This window comes from Coturnix japonica, chromosome 5 (assembly GCF_001577835.2).
Source record: "Coturnix japonica isolate 7356 chromosome 5, Coturnix japonica 2.1, whole genome shotgun sequence".
Lineage (NCBI taxonomy): Eukaryota > Metazoa > Chordata > Aves > Galliformes > Phasianidae > Coturnix > Coturnix japonica.
The window spans coordinates 48668121-48688350 of NC_029520.1; the positions used below are offsets into that span (position 1 = coordinate 48668121).

The 20230-nt window shown below is 40.8% G+C and overlaps 1 protein-coding gene across 1 annotated transcript in view; it reads left to right on the plus strand.

The window, feature by feature from the left end:
* KCNH5 (potassium voltage-gated channel subfamily H member 5) overlaps positions 1-20230 on the plus strand; it is a 153911-nt gene that overhangs the window by 16559 nt on the left and 117122 nt on the right. The window contains exons 3-5 of the mRNA XM_015865668.2: positions 742-848; positions 3914-4042; positions 16649-16764. Coding sequence (XP_015721154.1) covers positions 742-848; positions 3914-4042; positions 16649-16764 — 352 coding nt within the window. The remainder of the gene's footprint in view (positions 1-741; positions 849-3913; positions 4043-16648; positions 16765-20230) is intronic.

The following is a 20230-nucleotide window of genomic DNA, read 5'->3' on the forward strand; positions in this document are numbered from 1 at the left end:
CAGTGTTTTTCCATATTTTCAGTGAAATATTAAAGAAATGTGGTATATTGTAAGAAAAAAAATGGGAGTGTGTGTGGTTATCTTTAGAAGTAATGCAGATATAACTACAGTGGAACAACTTGTAGACTTGCTTTCTGAGTGAATTCTCAGACAATTGCAGTAATTAGTTCTTACTGGGTAATTCCTACCTCAGTTTGTAACTGGTATTTAGATAAAGGATTCTGTACATCTTGTTGTCCCAGATGCACGTTGGCAAGATTAGATCTGCAGCCATCGGTATTGTTTCAGCTGACAGCTGTTACCTGTTGCAGGTCCTCGTCTTCCTTCAGCGTCCTTTTCGAGGTCTGAATGAATTTTGGGATGTTTTAAAGGTTTTACTCAGTAATCTCCAATTTCACAGCAATATTCTCATGGCCTCAAGCTGTGGCAATAATGGTTTTATAGGCTATCAGCTCTTTTCCTAGCAGTATGCCCTTAAAGATATGCTCAGAAAAGCACTTAATGAAACGCTGGATGACAGCAAATACATCTACTTTACAGAAAAAAAAGGCAGTGATTGTTATTTACTATTGTAGGTTTCATAACAGCCTTGCGACACTAACTATTTAAATGAAAGTAAATGATAGTTAAACTATGGTAAATGACAGTGAATAGCATCCCCAATGGCTCTGCAGTCTGAGGTGACAACTTATTGTTTTGCTTGTCTAGCAAGAAGAGAAAAATGTTTTTTTTCTTTTTCAGTTTTATGTATGGTGAACTGACAGACAAGAAGACCATTGAAAAAGTCAGACAGACTTTCGACAACTATGAGTCAAACTGCTTTGAAATTCTCCTCTACAAGAAAAACAGTATGTATATATTTGCCTATTGTGTTGGGAGTGAAAATGTGTGCTTGTTTTATATATATATATTTATACTGTGATATAATGTATCTGTGATGCACTATGTATATCACTGTTGTGATAGGGCAATGGGGAATGGTTTCAAGCTATGAACTGCAACAGGTCTATATATAAGGAAAAAGTTTTTTACAATAAGGGTGGTGAGATGCTGGCACAGATTGCCCAGAGGTGGATGCCCCATCCCTGCAAACACCCAAGGTCAGGCTGGATGGGGCTCACCTTGATGAAGCTGTGTGTGCCCCTGTTTACTGCAAGAGGTTGGACCAGATGGCCTTTAAGGGTCCCTTCCAACTCAAATGATTCTATGATAACATGCTATAATTTATTTAATATATGTAGTGGGTTTGTATGTATATTATATAAGGAAATGCATAACTACATAACAGACTAAAATAGTCATTTTTGACATGTAGATAAATTTGGGGACAAGATGTGGAGAAGAAATGGGTATTTTGATCATCACTGCTGAGGAAGCTCTTTTTTAAAGTAACACAAGTGTTCAGATTGCTACGTCTGGCAGGTGTTTCCTGGTATCTCAGATCTGAATCCTTGTTTCCAAAATACATTTAATTTTGAGGATTGTATTCCAAAAGGGAATCTGTCTGGGTTAGTAGAGAAGAAATTCTGAATGAATTTTCCTCTCAGGAAACATCCCCAAATGTGCAAAGTGAGAAGCCATTCCCTGATTGTGCAAGTGGTTGCTCCCAGTGGTAGAGATGCCTCTGAGCTGTGATGTTGTGGAAAGCAGTAGTGAGCCCTGGGGAAAAAGCTGGCTATGCCTGATTGCCCTTTTCACTGCTAACTCACATAAAGCCTTAAGAACACTGAAGAGAGCATACAGGATAACTCAGCTTCTCAAAACATACTCCTGTGCCTAGTTGCTACCTTTCCCTTTTAAACTAAATCTTCCTATATGTGCACTGAAACGATAGGAAGCATCTTCAGATTTCTGCAATTCTGCTTGCTTTGAAGCATCTTAGTAAAGGGTAATTGGAAAGAGAAGCAGAAGTGGCTCTGAAGTCTGGCTGCTCCTGTAAGTGCCTGTGGTAACTCTCCAAGTGATCTCTTTTCAGTTTCTTGGCATATGGACATATTCCTTAGATTTCCTCTCTACCTGCCCGGTTCCTAAACAAGTCACCTGAGCACCCTCTTACATTATGAAGATTTAGTGGGACTGACGCCTGTTCTTTGCAGGTGATGGTGCCCAGCACCGCCATGCCTGGTGTCCAGGTGACTGTAGAAGATTTCAGCCTTTCCCCAACCCTGGCTTCTCTGTTTAATTGGGATGGCAGCTCCTTCTTGGCATGGGCCACTTCTAAACCAAGTTCCTTTTTATTATATTTAAATATAAAAACTAGAAAGTCTTCACTTGGTCATTGTTCTTTAACTACCCAGTTATTTTTGGCTTTCAGTTGTGGCTTGCCTGCTTGATCTTGCTGGTGTTTCAGGGATTTATTAATCTGCAGTTTACGTTTCAGATCAGGGAGATCTTGAAATTGAGGAATTGCTTTTCCTATCCTCCTGTCCTTCAGCACAGTGATGATCTTTAAGAGCATCCACAGGGCTGCTGCCTTCACACACACCCTTATTATTTTAACCCAGTTAGCAATTTTCTTCAAGTTTGCTGCAGATTTCTTCTGTTTTACTGCATTCCTTCTTATATAGTTCTCAGCTCTACCCACCTAGCTATTCACAGCACCTGTGTAGGCATGTACATGCGTACGTGTAATACTCAGGAAGCCACCTTGCCTACTTTTGAACTCCTGCCTAGTTAACAGTTTCTACAGCACTACCTACCTTGCCTCTGTCTTTGATTTTTAGCTGTGCTGTTGTACAGGTTATTTTGCCTACTTTTGGAGCGTTTCAAAGGGTGCTGTTGAGTTGGCAGGTAGAAATGGAAGCACAGCATCACTCCAGAGAGCTGCAGTACTTTCTTAGAATATATGAAAAGAGCATTTTATCTTGGGTTAGCAACAGGGAATAAAAAGCGTCAAGTAATCAGCATAATGGCTTTGGAATTACCACCAAAAGCACTCTCCTGTCTCCCTTACCTCTCCAGTTTGCTGTCATTGAGTTATTGCTTTAATCCCGATAGAGCAGTTCTGAGTTTTACCATGAACCCATGTGGATTTTGACATTCCCTACAGTATTCCTGTTCCGAATGGGTTTTGTTGACCTCTGCATGTCCATCACTCATTTCCTGGCACAGCTCCCAGATGGATATGGTATATTAGAGGAGATTTAGAGGGGCCAGCAGTGCCCTGGGATGCCAGGGAATGAGCAGCTTGTTTCAGTGTGCCAGTGCTCAGGCTGGCATTCAGACAGCTTAGGAGAAAAAAAAGCCATTAAATCACCTGGCTGAAAGCACATCAAATCCAGAAGATACCGAGCTGACTCTGAAGACATTTGTTGGGCAGTGAATGGAGGTGTCATAAGGCTGGGAAAATGTGGGCTTGGAGTTTTGTCTGGTGTCATGAAGCTCTGACACTCATGTCCTTGGCAGATGAACAGAGTATTTCTCAACAAATGTTTGAAGTCTTTTAGGGTTTTGCCCTTTGCAGAGAAGACCTGTATGTACTTGGGGAGCCTGCCACAGTGCGAAAGTGAAGGATGGGACCATAAAGAAAAAATGATATTTGAAGCAGTTGGCAGAGTACTCCATCAATTTTGATTTTAGTAGTTCCATGTTGTGTAAGAAGCGTTCAGAGATATCCTCAGTCTTTTGTGTCTTAACTGGCTGCTCTGCAGAGAGACATGGTGGGGAAGACCAAGAGCAAGTTCTGTCTCTTGTTACGGACTAGTTAGATTGGTAGCATTACCCCATTTAAATTTAAGAATGAGGGTATTGTTTTCCTTGGAGGAGGTAAAATGAAATATTTGGTACATGTAGTTTAGGATCACATCTAGGTATTACTATGTGTGTTTTATATGATGTATAAAGTATCCTATGCACAGGCTGGGGGAAAACTGTGCTATATCACAGTCCAATGACACCTTTTTCTCTGCTCCAGGAACTCCAGTTTGGTTCTACATGCAAATTGCTCCTATAAGAAATGAGCATGAAAAAGTGGTTTTGTTCCTGTGCACTTTTAAGGATATCACTTTGTTCAAGCAGCCAATAGAAGATGATTCAACAAAAGGTAAGTATTTATACACTATTTCTTTCTTTTTTTGGTAATTAGTTAAGTACATGTTCAGACTTAGTCATGTCTCATGTCTTGTTGTTTTGTGATCTGTCAGAGTTCAGATGCCATTTTCATAAGTGACTGATTAGAACTGAATAATAAATCACTGTGAGTGAAATATTCCCTAACAGTGTTTCGCCAGAGCTTCAAACCTTCTTTTCACATTGCAATATCAGTGTTTCTTTGTTAAAGTATTTGCTAAAAATGGCATGATTTTTAGTCATTGTAATACTATATTGCTTTGGGAGACGTTCTGCAGTTCTACTGTTTTCTATTTATCAAAAATAACATCAACTTCTTTGCTTTGAAGAAGAGAATCTGGCAACATTCTGTGCTCTGATTGTAAGATGCATGGCTGGTGTCTTGTGTATATTGCCCTGGATAAAATAGTGTGCTCTTCCCTAAGGAGGGGCGTTTTTGCTGTGGAATCCTTATCCCATTTTCTCTAGGAAGCTGTCTTCTGGTAATGAATTCCTTTCTCTCTTTTTCTCGTTGTGCTTGTAGAAGGCTTGATTTCTCACTGAGAGCCATGTGCCCTGTAAGATGCTGCCTTTAGGATAAAACTCTGTCATTTGAATGCAAATGGGATTTAAACTACTTTCTGATGATACATAGCTAACAGTTACATGTGCTTGGATAACTGAAATGTAGATTGAGGAAGGCAGACTTGAAAAGCCTCTCTTTGTTCTAAGACTAAAAATGAGACTTTTTTGTCTACAGAGTATTATCTGTGTAGCTATAAGATCCAGCTATTGGAGAACCTTCTCAGCCAGCATAAGCCTTACTGCTTCTGCAGTTCACTTGGCATCCTACAAATGTTCCTTTGGGTTCTCAGCCTGGGAGATTTGTTCTCTGGGGAGGGAGAGATGTTCTGGGGATGCTGAGCTCATCCTCTCCCTGTCTTGTGGCCGAGGAAAAGAAGAATCCACCTGGCATCTATAATAGAAACAATATGTGTTCCTATGGGAGAGAGCAATAGCTGCAAAGTAAGAAATGAGTCTACTGCTGTTCTCCAGTGAGGGGAACCATTAATTACAATGTCAGGTATTAACTATGAACATTGCAAATATTATCAGCAGCAGCCAGAGAGGTTTGACTGCATGTTTAAAGAGCTCTTATTTCTCTAGAAGTTGTACTTAAAAAGAAAGAAAGAAAAAAGCAACAAACAACAAACAGTGCAGCTACATCTGTCTGTAAGGCATACAGTTGGAGCCTTAAGAATTTCCTTGGGGTACTTTGATTACAGCATTGATTAACACTTATCAATACATCCAACAAACTCCATAATTGCAAACTGTTGACCTGGTCAGGTCGTGGTTGGACTTGATGATCATGAAGGTCTTTTCCAACCTGAGTGATTATATGATTCTGTGACTTTTTTTCTTCTCCTTTTGCATATTTTCTTCTATTTTTTGTATAAATCGGAGCTTCTTTTATATTGACAATATATTAAAAAAAATCATATTCAAATATTAACAACATTTCACTGCTGGAAAAGCAGCACTGTTGCAGTATAGTCTGCATTTCAACTGGGTGGATCAGCAGGATCCCACTGCACTGGGATCACAGCCTTGTTTTGTCAGAGGTAGCGCTATGAGCTATGCATAATTCATTGTCCTTGCAGATAACATTACAATGTGCTTAGAAGCTGTCAGGCCACTTTCTTTTTGAATTATGAGATTGGTAAACGTATACATTGCAATTTAGGGGAGAAATTTTCAACTCTTGTAAGAAGCACTTTAATAGAATAGTGCTGCGAAGTGCTGGGATTTGTCATTGGAAGGGCTATTTGAAAAGAAAAGGAAAAAAAAAGATTTTCCTTTGGAAATCCTGCCAGGACCATGCAATACATAATACATAAGTAACTATGGTGCAGATGAGTTACTGTCTATTACTTATGGGAGCAGTAAATTTGAGATAAAAAATTCAACAGAAATAAAATATTGATGCCATTATGCAATAATCTCCCCATACCGGTGCATTCTGCACTGTTTGAAGGTATGCTGCTTTGCTGTGAAGCTTTGGTGTATCACATTCCTACGCGGTACAAGGATTTGGTATTTAAGTCATTGTAATGGGTGTAGCTCTGCTGCAGGATGTCTGCATGTCAATAGATGGTTGTGCTTGCTGGCCCCACTTGCAGCTGCAGAACAGTTGGTGTCTGATGCTCTCCTTCCTTGGGCAGCTGCTGTTCTGGAGAACCAGCAGTGGTGCCCCCATAATGAGGAAGCAGATTTGTTCAGAGGTGTTGGGGAGCTCATCCTGTTTGTGAAAACAGGACATCAAACCAAAATACTGATCTTACTGCAGAGCACCTTGCAAGGCAGAGGTGGGATTTTTGCCCAGCATAGGCTCAAAACCACAATTGCTGAAAGGCTCAGCACCAAAAAACTCATTGACCTCACATGGAATGGTCCTGTGGGAGGGAGGGGAGTTGGAGAGGGCTGGGGCACTGTGACAGATGGTGTGTGTCTGCTTACCTGTGTGCTCACATTTGGCTGTGCTCATGCTGTTAGGAAAAAAAGGAGGAGGAGCAGGAGCAGAAGGGAGGGGGCTTTGCTTGCAGGAGAGAGCAAAAGGGGAAAAATGTTCCAGGTCACCCAGCAGGCTGTGAATTTGTTACTGTCCATAGGCTGCTGAATCTTATTGAACTGAAAGCACAACTGGTAAAATATACTGTCAGAGTTCAGAAACCTCATTTCCTGAGCATACAGTGAGTATAACAGTAAGGATGTGACTGACTTATTTTCCTGACCCATCATGTGGAGTACAGTTATAAAACACAGAGCAGTTTGTTATTCTGCTAAACTCACTGATACAGAGCTGTTAAGAGCCTTGGATTCCCCCTGATTCTACCCCAACCCCTCTAAACACTAAAGAGTTAAAGAAAGTGCAGACAAGTCTGAAACACCCAAGCAGTGTGTTAGGTGATATTTAACAAGCAGTGTTTACAGTGACCAAAAAGGACTGTTGTATCCTCATAACTGGAAAGAGTCTGACTGTTAAAGCCTAAGTTAGTAGGCTGAAGGGAGGCAGTTAAGGCAGTAATAACAGGAGGAGACATCAGGATGTGTTTACTCTTGGATGGAGATGCCACCAGCAGTTGTGCAGGTGCAGAGAAAAGGGCCAAGAGCCATTTGTTGACTTGTTTGATGGTTTGTAGCACCCCAGCTTGTGAGCTGGTAGCTGTGTGAGTTGTGATGAGTGGCAGTGTGGAAGGAGAGGTGTGAGGACTAGTGGTGGGGCAGGAGCTGGTGGTGGTCACCAGGACAATGCCTTATTTGCCATTGAAAGAGCCATGCTGTGTTTTGACTACTTTTTCTTTCCTTGTACCTCTTTGGTAATGTGAACATTTATCTTATCTGGATTCAGTACCAGGCAGTAGGTCATAATGGGTCATATCTGTGGTGGTGGAGAACCAGCTCACCAGGTGTCTGGACCGAATGCCTTACAAAGCAGAGGTGGGAAGGCCATTACAAGCATATGAAGGTATTTTCTTCCAGAGTGTAAAACCCAAAGAATCTTCTCTTTTATGTTCGTACCATTGTAGGATCACAGTTGGATGCTTTTATCAGCTTGCTGTGCTTGTATTCTGTCTTTACCTAGTGGCCTTTTAAAAGCATCTTGAAAGCATTCAGCCCTTCCAAAGACACACAGTGGTAATAATCTTATGTTTATTTGTCAGGAAAAAAAAATAAATCAATTTTTCTAGGCCCTAACTGTTAGGAGGGCAAATGGATCCACTTAAAATTTTAACACAGTTTGAAGCCAAGAATGAATTAGATTATACTAAACTGAAAGTTGAAGGAAGGGTGAAGACTGGTAATTTTTTGTAAGGTTATGGTGAAATGCCACCTAGTTACATAATAGGGTTTTTTTTTCCCCTTTGTTATCACTAGTGAAAGAAAAACATGGCCTCCAGGTAAACTTAAAAGCTTGCTTGCCTGGGATCCTCACTGGTTGTTTTGAATCTCTTTTGAGGGAAGTATGGAGCTTTTCTGTAGCTGCAATTGGTTGGGAAGTTCCTGTGAATACTGATGGAGATGGAACTGTTTGATTAGGGTGCAACGATGTGCTAATGAGGCTCCTACAACTCTGGACTGTGTGCCCTTAACAGATGGGGATCTAGAGATGGCACAGCAGTATCCTAAAGGGTTTTTTTTTCACATGGTACTGCCAGACTTTGATAATCAAGACTGTCTGGGACAATGCTGTACTGCTTCTAGTGATATAACTCTTTATGGTTATATAACTCCATATAATGATACAACTGTATCTCGGAGTGTGACAGGGCTATAAAAAGTGAGCTAGTTGCAGAAATACGCACTTATGCTTGCTAATCCTTGCTAAGCCTATAATTCTGATCCTTTTTTATCTTTAATAAGTGCCAGTTATTAAGCATATATAACTAGTTGCACATGGGAAATTTTTCCTTGAGGGGGTATCAATCCTAGTGATAATAGAAGAAGTGGGTGGAGGGATTAGAGCATGAAAATGAGGTTTCTACCTTTAGCTAAAGCGCAGTGTACCTTGTTGAATATATCACCTTGACAGTAATCCATAACAGTAATTTAACGGGTCACAATTTGGATATCCTTTCCGTGTGTTTATTGCACTTTCCCGTGGCTGTAATTACAGGGGTTTTGGTGCTTTATAGAACCAAATGCAGTTTGTTCTGCTGCTGTTTCCCATTGCTCTGACCTGCAGAGTTGTGCCCCTAAGTGTCTTCAGGCTCCAAGGAAGTTACCTCTAGCTCTCTGTTATCCCTTGAGACCGTCTGGCCCATGAGAAAGGATTTTGTGCAGGGTGACATAGAAGTGGTCATTTGCCTGGACACTAGGTGGACTTCTGATGGGAAGAGTATAGACAACTCATAGGAATTATGCAGACTCTCAGTGTTTGAAACCACCTATTTTGGAAATACACAACTTACTAGAAAGTAGGAAGACTTTCTGAGGTGCTTTCATTCCTGTTCCTGTAGTACAGATGTCCGCATTAGTGTCTTTGGTGATGTGTTAGTAGCAAGCTGGCCCCTGTTCTTGTTTGCCACTGTGATGACGAATGGAGGATTTCCATATCCTGTGCTATTTAATTTCCTTCACAGAAATAAAGTACGTTTCTGAATCTGATACTGTATTTTGAGGTCTGTGTGTGCTCTGTTAACAGCCCAGGAAGCATATTAAATGTCTGTACATTTCTAGAAATATAATATGCAATGCAAAAAAAAACCACTCCATTGAAATCAAATGTAGCCCTGTGAGAGACTGAATTAAAATGGAAGTTGATATTTATAGAAGTAACTCTTTGTATTTGGATACACTTTTTATGTTGAAAATTGAACACTCATAAGCCCTCTATAGAATATTAACTGTAAATACAGTAGAGTTAAGGTTTTTAAGATTCTAATCTGTTTATCAAAGGCCATTACATTTCTCTAAGCTACTCCTTTGCTTAACCCATGAACTAAACCATCTTTTTCAAAGTCCAGTACTGATTTGAAACTGTGAACAGAATCCTCTGCATCATTTCATATTTTTCCCATTTTTTTTTTGTAACACTAATGGCTTTAAAGAAAGTGCTTTATTTAAATTAACCTGGCATCAGCTTCTTGCAGTGGCATCTTCTTAAACACTTTTCCCACTAAAAAAAAAAAAAAGTAAGTGCCATTAAGGCACTTGCAGATGTAATCAAACCATCCCTCAGCCTCCGTTAGATAAAATAAATGTGCTGAGCTCTTTAAAGCTCTATCTAGCCTGAATTTGGAGGTCTGGTTATGGCAGATACCAGTGTTTCAGCTGCTTTTAATCCAGCTCATTAGCAGCAGTTGGGATGAAGCTGGTAGCATGGATTTAAGCTCACTGGGTCCTGAATACATTTCTGTAGCTGATTATATATTGCAGTTAGGTGAGTTCAATGTTTTCTATTGCTCATCCTCTCCAAGTTTAGCTCAGGCTGCTGTATTTCTCAGGAGTAGGTAACTTTTTGCCAGAGCCGACCACATATGGAAATGCTCATCTACTAAGACCTCTGGATCCTTTATGGAGCTACTCTTGCTAGGGAAGTTTCCCCTTTCACTGCTGTAAATAGAGTTTTCATCTCTTTCACCTACATACCTAGTGTCAATTTAAAACACATTCTGTTGGCCCAGTCCTAGTTATCTAGCACATCACCTTCTTGAACATTCCTCTTATGTTTCTGTTGTCTGGCATTTTATCAATGTTTTTTGTCATGACTTTCAAGCCATAGACCTTATAGAGAAAGGCTCTCAATAATGGCTTTTTACTGCTTTCTGTAACTCCTCCTTTTATATCTGGCAGGTACCAAGTTCTTCATCCATTTAATATAAGATTTACTGAACTGCATGTCGTTAATATTTTGTCAGGAGTGTCATACAGTGTTAAGTCACCAACAATTGCCATACAAAAGGATATGGGAGAATCATCCTTGTTCTGTGGCTCCATTTGGTTGGTGCATTTGGCCTCCAGCTTGGTCAAGGCATTTGACCATCTCTCTGCAAGCAAATTTATACTCTTAGCAAATAAATAATGAAATCAACATTGCTGGGCATTGTACATTGTTCCATATTGACAGCTATTCCTAATATTCTTTTTCTTTTTGCCTTTATTAAATGTTTTGAAATGTTTTGATGTTTTGAAAGTCAGATCAGCTTTTTTGTCATTTTGTGTGGTGCTGAGATCAAACTAGACACCGTGTACTTAATTGGTCATCTTCTTTGCCCTTTCTGCATGTGGGTAAAGAAAACCATTTGATCATAGTTTGGAAATTCTTTAAAAACACTATAATTATTGAAGTAAATCCATTCATAGAAGGATTTTTTTCCCCATATGTTTTGAGCTTTCTGTGACCACTTCAAAAGCCATCATGTCTCATGCATGCATTTAATTGTTCTCCCTTTCCATCCTTGTATGCTTTGTTGTATATTGCCTTTTCATTTCCCATTGCTGACCTACTCTTGAGCCTAATCTTTTGGCCAGTATAGTCCTTTTCATTGACCATTTTGCTCTCTGATAAACTAAATGCCAGTTGGCTGATATTTATAGTATTCAGGCTTCTTTTTTTCCTCTTAAAATTATGTTTTTTTAATATAGTTACAGGAGATAAGTCCTTGGCGGTCCTATGTGCATGTGAATAAAGTTTAACTCAGTTGTAAAAACATTAAATTTAAGTAATTGTGCACTGTGAATTTGCAGCTACGTCAGAATTAATTTTATGAATACACTGTGTACCAAATGTAACCAAGCAATATGTAGATCTTACTACTTTAATCAGTCGGTCTCAAAATGGCTTGCAAAGTAGATCATTAGCTTTATCTGCATTTTATGGAGAGGAGACTGAAGCTCAGAAGGTAAAAGTAAGTGGTATGCTGAAGATTACCTGGTGATTCCTCATCTATTTTTGAGCTCCCCGGTAGTTTCAGTGGGTGGATACTAACTGGGAATGCAGAACTGAGCAAGATAAGAGGTCAGGTGTAAAAATTATCCCAAGAGTGCAGTATGCTGTCAGACAGTGGAATGCACAGAATGTCAAGTAGGAAAATCTATCCTAATATTTTGAATTACATTTGCATAGATGGTGTGGTTCTTCAGCTCATGAATAGTTTTACTGCATCACGGGAGTGATTGAGCTTTGTTTGACTATTGTTCTATTTATTCAGGAATCCCATTTATCTCTCTATCTTGAACAAAGCAACAGCAGGATGACTAAGTTTTTTGATGAGAGACTGAGCTCTTCCAGCCATATTTTACCTGTAATAAAGAGCAAACAGCCAGCCATTGCAATGACCTTACTGTCTGAATGCCTATTAATAATAGAGATTCGTAGATGCTAAGTTCTGATGCACAAGGATGATCCGTGTTATCAACTGACATCCAAATTGCCTAAATAAGCAATGCTACCTCTTTGCTTTTGTGGATAAGTCAGGGGTACATGTGATTTAAGCACTCTGTGTGTTAACTGTTTCATGCTACGTAGCATGGGGTGAAGAATGACCCTTCCATAGTCTGGAGTTGTAACACTCCTTCAGGCAGGAACCCATTGCTGTCATTACCCTTTGTTTTTTTTTTTACTCAGAATATCATTGTTAACCCAGGTGTTTTCACTGTAGTCTGAAGTATTGGATGGTTTCCTGAAACACTGTTTTAAAAGCCTTGATTATTTCTGTTCCTTCTGAGATCAGACAAACCTTGACTAAAAGGTTAATTGCAACCCAGCAGAGCTACACTAATGTTTTATTAGGGGGGAAATAGCTATGCCTAGATTTTTTTCTGAGCAAGTGCACTATAAACAATACTAATATCTTCCCTTGAGATTTTTAAACTCTTCATAAGCTCCGGTGTATAGATTTAGCTTTAAAATAACGTAATATAGTTTATGAACTGGAGATGATGACAATTATTTTCAGTGCATCTGTTAGATGGGTGGCTGAATTCATATTTAGACCTGTACACAAATATGATCAACTCCTAATTAGAGCAGGAGGAGAATGGAAATGTTTTCTCACTTGCAGGTACTTATATTTGTAAATATTTGCTATTATTTTTGAAGGCAATTGGCATATTTATTGATGGCTGAGGTCTGCACAGGGAAGATGACAGGGAGGATATTAAGAAGAAGTTTTTTCCTCAGAGGGTTGTGAGGCCCTGGCACAGACTGCTTAGAGAGCTGGTGGTGCTCAAGGCTGTGCATGGGGCCTTGGGCAACCTGAGCTGGTGGGGAGAACCCAGCCCACTGGGTTGGGTTGGAATTGGGTGATCTTGAAAGTCCCTTCCAACCCAAACCATTCTGTGATTGTATTCCATCCCTTCTGAAGAAAACTATCTGAAAGGAAGGCTGCTTCTTCACCCTTGAGCCACCTTGTTTGGGATTGAGTGCTTGGGGAAGCCTTCTTTGTTGGGCTTTCTTTGGACAGCTTTTACTCTTTTTATGTTCTACCATATACCACAGCAGCATCTTTGTCCTGGGATGACTTTTCTTCTGACTCAGAGAGGATGGTATAAAATGGAAACAGAAGTTAAAAGAAGCTGGAGATGGACAAGAGTGTTTATGTTGGATCCAGCTCTGTGATCTATTAATGGGAATAAGAATTGTGACTGAAAGGGCAGGGATAGAGAGGTCCCTATGGCAATGCAAGGCTGAAGTTCACAGGTGAGCAGCTGGTGCTGCTGTGTGGTAGAGCTGTTAGAAAAGCAGGGCTGTTCCCATCCCAGCTATCCAATATAAAACACAAGTTATTCAGGTCTCAGGAATAAAGATGTGTGGGTGTGATACTACTTTTGTTGGAGCAGTAACTGATGAAAAGGAGCCTACTATAATGAGTAAGTTTTTTCAGTTAAACTTGGACTTTCTGACAGTTGAGGGGTGATAGGATCAAACTCCGATGTCTTGAACTTAAGGCATCATCCCTGCATGTGTAGTCATTAACAAGAAAACTGGAAATGCTGTTTCCTACTTAAGCTCTCTGTCACTGCTCAGGTAGTGCCTGCACCTATGGAGGGGCTAAGTGAGCATCCTGGATGCATCTGGAAAGCCTTTCTCCACTAAGTCCAGAAGTGTTTGTGTTCTGTGTCTGTTTCACTTTGACCTTGTGCCTACCTCCCTTCCACGTTCCTACACACCCTCAAACAGTGCTAACAGATTGAATTCATGTCATAGTAACTCAAGTTTGAAAGATGTACCAATTCTTAAAATAAATTAATTTTTCTTTTGTCTCAGCTATTATTTTAGGTGCACCACCAAAGCATGCCTGCTGCAGTTAGCTCCTGTCAGAGAACTGTCAAATCAGTGGTGCTAATTAGAGCAAGAGACAGAAAGAATATTTTGCTGATATAAAGCATTGTACTGTGATAGAAGCCATGGGAGAGCAAAGAAAGTTATGTGCTTGGAAGGACAATGCTACAGCTTGGCAAAGGCAGAGCCTAGTTTATTTGATGTTTATCAGCAAATTTCTCTTACTCAAGTCCTGTTTTAGTGTGAATACTGTTGTCAAACCTGTGTCTTTGGTTTCCTGGAAGCATGAGAATTTCAGTTTTAGTGATGGGCACCACCAGTGAGGTATCTTGGTTTGAATTGTTTTTAATTGCAAGGATGAATGCAAATCATGAGGTTTCTTAAAAGCAGAGTTGTAAGCTCTGTTTTTGTCAGTGAATCAGAAAGCAATTAAAGAAAACCAAGGGAAACAATTATTTTATGTATATGTTATTCCAGTGTTTTCTGTCTGGGGTGGTTTACATCTCCCTCTGAAACACCCAACTTGGCTTCTATCAAAAAAGAAGTTTCTGGTATAATCTGGTGCCACGTTGCCTTTGTTCCTAAGAATCTGAGTATGATGGTGCAGGTTCAGGGTGTTATTTTTCAAGGGGAGCCGTGTAAGAAAGACACGATCTATTTGAATTGAAGAGAGAATCAGAAGTGTTGACTTTTTTCCTCCTTCTTACAGCTCTTATTTGTGCCACTCCTTTTCTCCTTCCAGACTGAAAATATCAGAGAGGACAGGCAGTTGCTAATATATGCGATAAAATTATCATTCATTTTAAATGTCTCTAGAGGAAAAGATAGGAAGGAATCATTTGAAGGAACACTGACAGCAGTAGGCAGCTATGCAAATTTTTACCTGATCTATTCAAACGTACACATTGGTTTTAAATATAATTCTGAACTTAGCTAATTTATTACAAGGTCAAGGAACACACAGACGTGCCCTGTACTGATTATTTCAGACACAAGGCAGTCTGTATACATTTTCACCTTCCCACTCGTACCCCAGCATCTTGCTGTCACTGTATTTTTCTCTTGGGCTGTAAATAGGAAACAAAGTGCTTTTTAACACTATTGCAGAGATGTAAGTTGAAGTGGGTAGAATGATGATTTGGGACTTTGTGCTGACTTACAAGAATGTCATGTTAGCGTATTGTGCGCTTCTAATCTCTGGAGTCATGGCCCTCATGGAAAAGAAGGTGTTGTAAAAATGTGGAATCTCCAAATGAGGCTGGAAGGGTTTTTGTGACAGTTCTTCTCCAGCCCAACACAGAGCTCTGGTCTTGGTGGAGAAAAGACACTGAAATACTTTGCACCCTCAGTAGAAGAGGTCAGGCCAAATGAGCAGAATAGTAGGATTGTATACTAAAATGTGTGGTTTTCTTCTTTCACATGACGATGATTACACTGAGGTGGAAAGGAAATACTTGAGAAAGTCATCGTTCTTCCATGCTGTTTATTTTTTACAGCTGAAGGTTTCCTGTCATTTGGTACCTGTCTTATATAGCTTTCCCCAACTCTTTGTGGCACATCTTTCCCAGTTTCCACAGGCTTTCTGAACATGTGGTGAATGTCAAAAAGGTGTTTTTCTTATGTAAGATGATGACCAGGTATTTCTGACTAGTTTTGCTTTTGTAAGAGGAGAGACAATTTGAGAGCTCAGATTTTTGCAAGTGGAATGTGATGTGTCATAGGAAAGGGATGCAAGACAGTACCAGGGACCATCTCCCATCATTGCCAACCCTAGATGCCGGTCAGATGAGGCATTTAAGCATAAGTCAAGCTAGTACAGAAATATTGTGTTTCTTTTCTTGTCTGTGACATTCACTCTAATTTTCACCTTCTTAGCATTCAGGGGAGGTGTTTCATTCCTGCCAACATCTGATTTTTTAGTTCTGCTTAATGCTTCCATGCTGTCCCGTTGATCCCCCTCACGTTTCCTTTGCTCCCATTGCTCTGCTTCACCCAATGATGTACCTGTGCCAGCTGTCACATATGGGCATTTGTCTAAAAACAGTGACATAGTGACATGCTCCTGGCTCTGAGCTGCTGTTGCTTCTGAACACCAATTGCTCCTTTCTGAACTCTGCAGAAAAACGTTCCCCAGTGCAAAGGTCTCATGCTACCATTTGAGCAGCTGTTTATCATTAGTTTAACAGCGAAGTATATTGCTCAGTGCTATTTAAAATATAGCTCCTAATCTGTAAAGTCTTACAGTTCTTCTACTTTGAAGCATGAAGCCCTGCATTTTGCTGTTGTTTATTATTATTATTATTATTATCTATTTATTTATTTATTTTTATGTCCCTGAATTGCATTAGTGATCTAATTAACACTGCAAGAAGCAGTAACAACTTAAGGATCCAACTTTTGGGGCAGCTCCAGCCAAAGCTCTTGGTGGCTGGGCAGGATTTTACTTCTCTGGGGTTTGCAAATGTGGGAAGCCTTTGTGGTAAATTCAGTGCTTAAGAATTAGTTTGGTGCAACCGAGTAACTCCCCAGAAGGCTGACAGTGCAATGCAATCGCTCTCATACAGTGTCTCCAAAAGCTAGAAGAACAAGTCAGAGCATTTTGATTTTACTCGGGTTTACTTATGTTTGCCTTGAAGCAGCAGTGTTCTTCCTCTTCTGCAGCACTGTGAAGCCTGGAGCCAGAACTTGCTCTGTGCAGCTATTCAGGGAAACTACTCAAGTCTGAGATTTAATATCAGTGAACGCATGGGAGATTTACTCATGTTGAATGCGATGTAAGTGCTTGTGTCCCTTATGTTTCCTTCATCCCTGCAGGTTGGACAAAGTTTGCACGGTTGACACGGGCCCTGACGAACAGCCGGAGTGTGTTGCAGCAGCTGACGCCGATGAACAAAGCTGAGGTGGTGCACAAGCATTCCCGCCTGGCTGAAGTAAGTGGAACAGACAGACACAATCCTTCTTCCGGCAGGAATAGATGGGAGGTGGGGGGAGAGAGGGAACAACGTTTCATTAATAATAATATTTTTAGGGTGATGTTTCCCGATTCTGATTTTTCAGCCTCTGCTCTCCTCTTCCTTAATAAGCACTGTGTGCCGAGTATATGTTTCCAGGACAAGTCATGCTCTTTCAGTCATCTGATGGCTTGGGCTGGAAGGGACATTAAAAGCCATCCAACCCCCTTCTATGGACTGATTGCCCCCCACCAGCTCAGGCTGCCCAGGACCTGGCACTGGGCATCTCCCAGGACTGAGGTACCCACATCTCCCTGGGCAGCGCTGCCAGAGCCTCACTGCCCTCTGAGTGAACAATGTCCTCCAAATGTCTATTTCTTTCCCTTTTAAAGTTCCTCATTTTCCTGTCACTGACACTGTCTAGACCTCAGTCTTTCTTCACAGAAGAGGTGCTCCAGTCCTCTGATCATCTTCATGGCCTTTCTCTGGTCATACTCCAACAGCTCTACAACCTGCTGGGGACCCTAGGTCTGGATGCAGTGTTCCAGATGGGGCATCATGAGGGCATAGTAGAGGGGGGCAGTTAAGGAGATAATCTCTTGGTCACTCTTACAAGGTCTAATTTCTGAATGTAGCTTCAAGTTTGCTGATTGCTGCATAGATTGGGGTGCAGTTTGGTCTGTGGCTTGCTGTCTCACAGCAGAATGGAACCAGACTCCATGTTTCTGAGACCCATGAATGGTCTACCTGTAGGTGCCCACTTCTTGGCAAACGGGGTTGCTTGAGAAGCCAGGTGCTCTTCTTTGGAAGCATCCCTGCCTAGATCCCTGGGGTTGTACAGGCACACTCACTGCACATACACCTTTAAGCTCAGCTTACTTGAAAAGTCATTCCTGAAGTATTTTGTTAATTATTTTCTTCTTCAGAACTGATGAAATGAACTCTTTGGCAGGTTGCAAACATCTCCTTAACTGTGCAGATGGTGCAACAAGTGAAAGCCTTCAGGTTAACTGATGATACAGAGGTACTGCTTTCATCTTCATGTCATTGGTAATGAAAATTATATGGGTAAAAATGTGGTCAAAATATACGGGCTACTAAATATGACAGCCCTGTCCCCCTTGTGCTGGAGAGCTTGTCCTGAGTTTGATGCTAAGAACTGGCAGCAGTTTTAAATGCTTTTCTCATTGTTGTTGTTTTGTTTTTCCTTTCTTGTCTAAGTGGACTTTGTATATCATGAGCTTTATGTGAAACAAAATCAGAATAGAAGCCTACAATTTTCAAGGTGCTGGCAGCATAATGTTTTCCAAGAATAATCCCATACCAGCATCTTGGCTGACTGCTGAATTATTTGCACTTGTTTTTCTAATTGGTGACATTTTCCATGTTCTGTAAATTTGGTTATATTCATTAGTGGATTTGTCTGGAAAAAAGTCTGGAAAAGATATGGTAGCTGTATTCAAACATGTCTAAAGCAGTTGCATGAAAGAAAAGAGGAAATGGTTCACTGTGCCCACTGTAGCTAGAGGAAAGACTAACTGAACTAAGATGCAACAGGGGATTTAGGACAGGCAGCAGGAAAAGCTCAAGTGATGGTAAAGGTTGTATGTGGGAATAGGCTTTTTGGGGATTGTAGAGTCTTCTCTCTTACAAGATTTTGCAGCTGCAGAATGCTTTGGAGACAAGCCAAAGCATTGGCTTTGGGGTGCCAGGGGTGCAGAGTGAGATTGCTTTTACCTATGTAGAGGTTGCCATCCAGGCACCCTTTCTCATACTTCTGTGTCTGAGGAGGTGTGTTTTCCTCACAGCTCATCCCTGGCAGAAGGTACTGCCCACCTTACTAGTTTTACCCATTATCAATCATGTTAGTTAGTTGTAAGCAAGAACCATTCAGAGTCGGCGATGAATAGAGTTGCCTAACAAGATGTTGTATATTCTTTAGTGGTTTAAAATTAGAAAGTCACGCAGCATGAGATAAATAATCATTATAGTTCAGTGGTCTCTTCAGCCACTTGCCACCCACACACCATGTCAAAATCAGCGTGATATTATGCTAAGAATAATAATTATGCTTTTACTGTAGCATGGGATCTTCTAAGCACTCTACCACCAGAGGCACTGGGAACTATCAAGCATATGTTCATCACATTCATCTTGAGCCCAAGGAAAATTATTACTCCATTTATAGTTAGTTACTGCTTCCAACTCCTACTTCACTGAATGAGACAGGGAACAAACACATCTGGAGAAACCATGGAAAGAAGTCCCTGTTCTGATGTATTTGTCATAGTGAAGTGTGAAACTGTCTCGTCCACAGGCGAGGCCAGAAAGAGGATATAACTGGAGATAATCTCCAGTTTGAGTCAAAGACAAAATGGTATTTTGGCATTGAAGAAAGCTTCATGGGCAGAGAAGAACACTGGTTTGGAGTATGGGGGAGGGGGGATATAACATTGCTCTGCTTTGGGGTGGCGGGGAGAATGCATTGCTTTTGATTCAGAAAGGATGCATGGATCCACGAGTGAGTTCTCCATGCCCGCTGGTTAGATACAGGAGTGCTGCATGTGAATCTTGTCTTGGGCACTGGAAAGGAACACCTGGAGGCTGGTATGTCTGTGGGTCTCTCCAGGGGCTTGGTGTCTGAAAGGGTCTGGTGAGCCCCTCTAGGTCTGGGCTCCTGGAATGTGTTGTTAAGAAACATTTGGATGTTGTGTTGAGGCATGTGATTTAACTGGGAAGTATTGGTGATGGTTGGACTGGATGATCTTCTAGGTCTTTTCCAACCTTGATAATTCTGTGATTCTGTTAATTGGCTGGAGCTCAGCACATGGCTTTGTGTTACACCAGAGCTGATGGCACAGAGGCAGTTGTGGTCTCCTGGAGATCTCTGCTGCTTCCCATGTATTCTGTCTGGTGGTTTTCTGACCACAGGATAGATTTATTTGATTTTGGCTAATTCTGTAGAAAACAAATAGGTTGCTCGTGTAACAACAACTTAATTTTTCATTCTATCAGCTTAGCTCATTTTCCTTAAATGATATGATTGCTAAATCTGACATTAAGGGAGGGTGGGAAAAGATGGGCACGGGGAGGTTTGCACCCCATCAGGTTACAGAATGACACTGAGCCAGATCAGACCTACTGGGAAACCACACCATCCTCCACAGAGTGAGAGAGGCTGCTACTGTTGTGATTTCTGGAGAAGAGGTTTTTCATTTGAGCCAGGTTTTTGCTTGCTGATCTCAGTAACAGTTTTTTTTTCATCTTAAAAATAATGCTGTAAAGCATTAATGGAGAGTCCGTATCTGAGATGCTTCAGTTCTTCTGCTTAGTTGTGTTATTTATTCAGAGCCATTCACTGAGCACCCATTCTGCATTTGATTGCTTTTCCATGTGTGTGGCTGCTATTTGCAGTCTAACTGTCCTGCAAATATGGTGCTTTAAT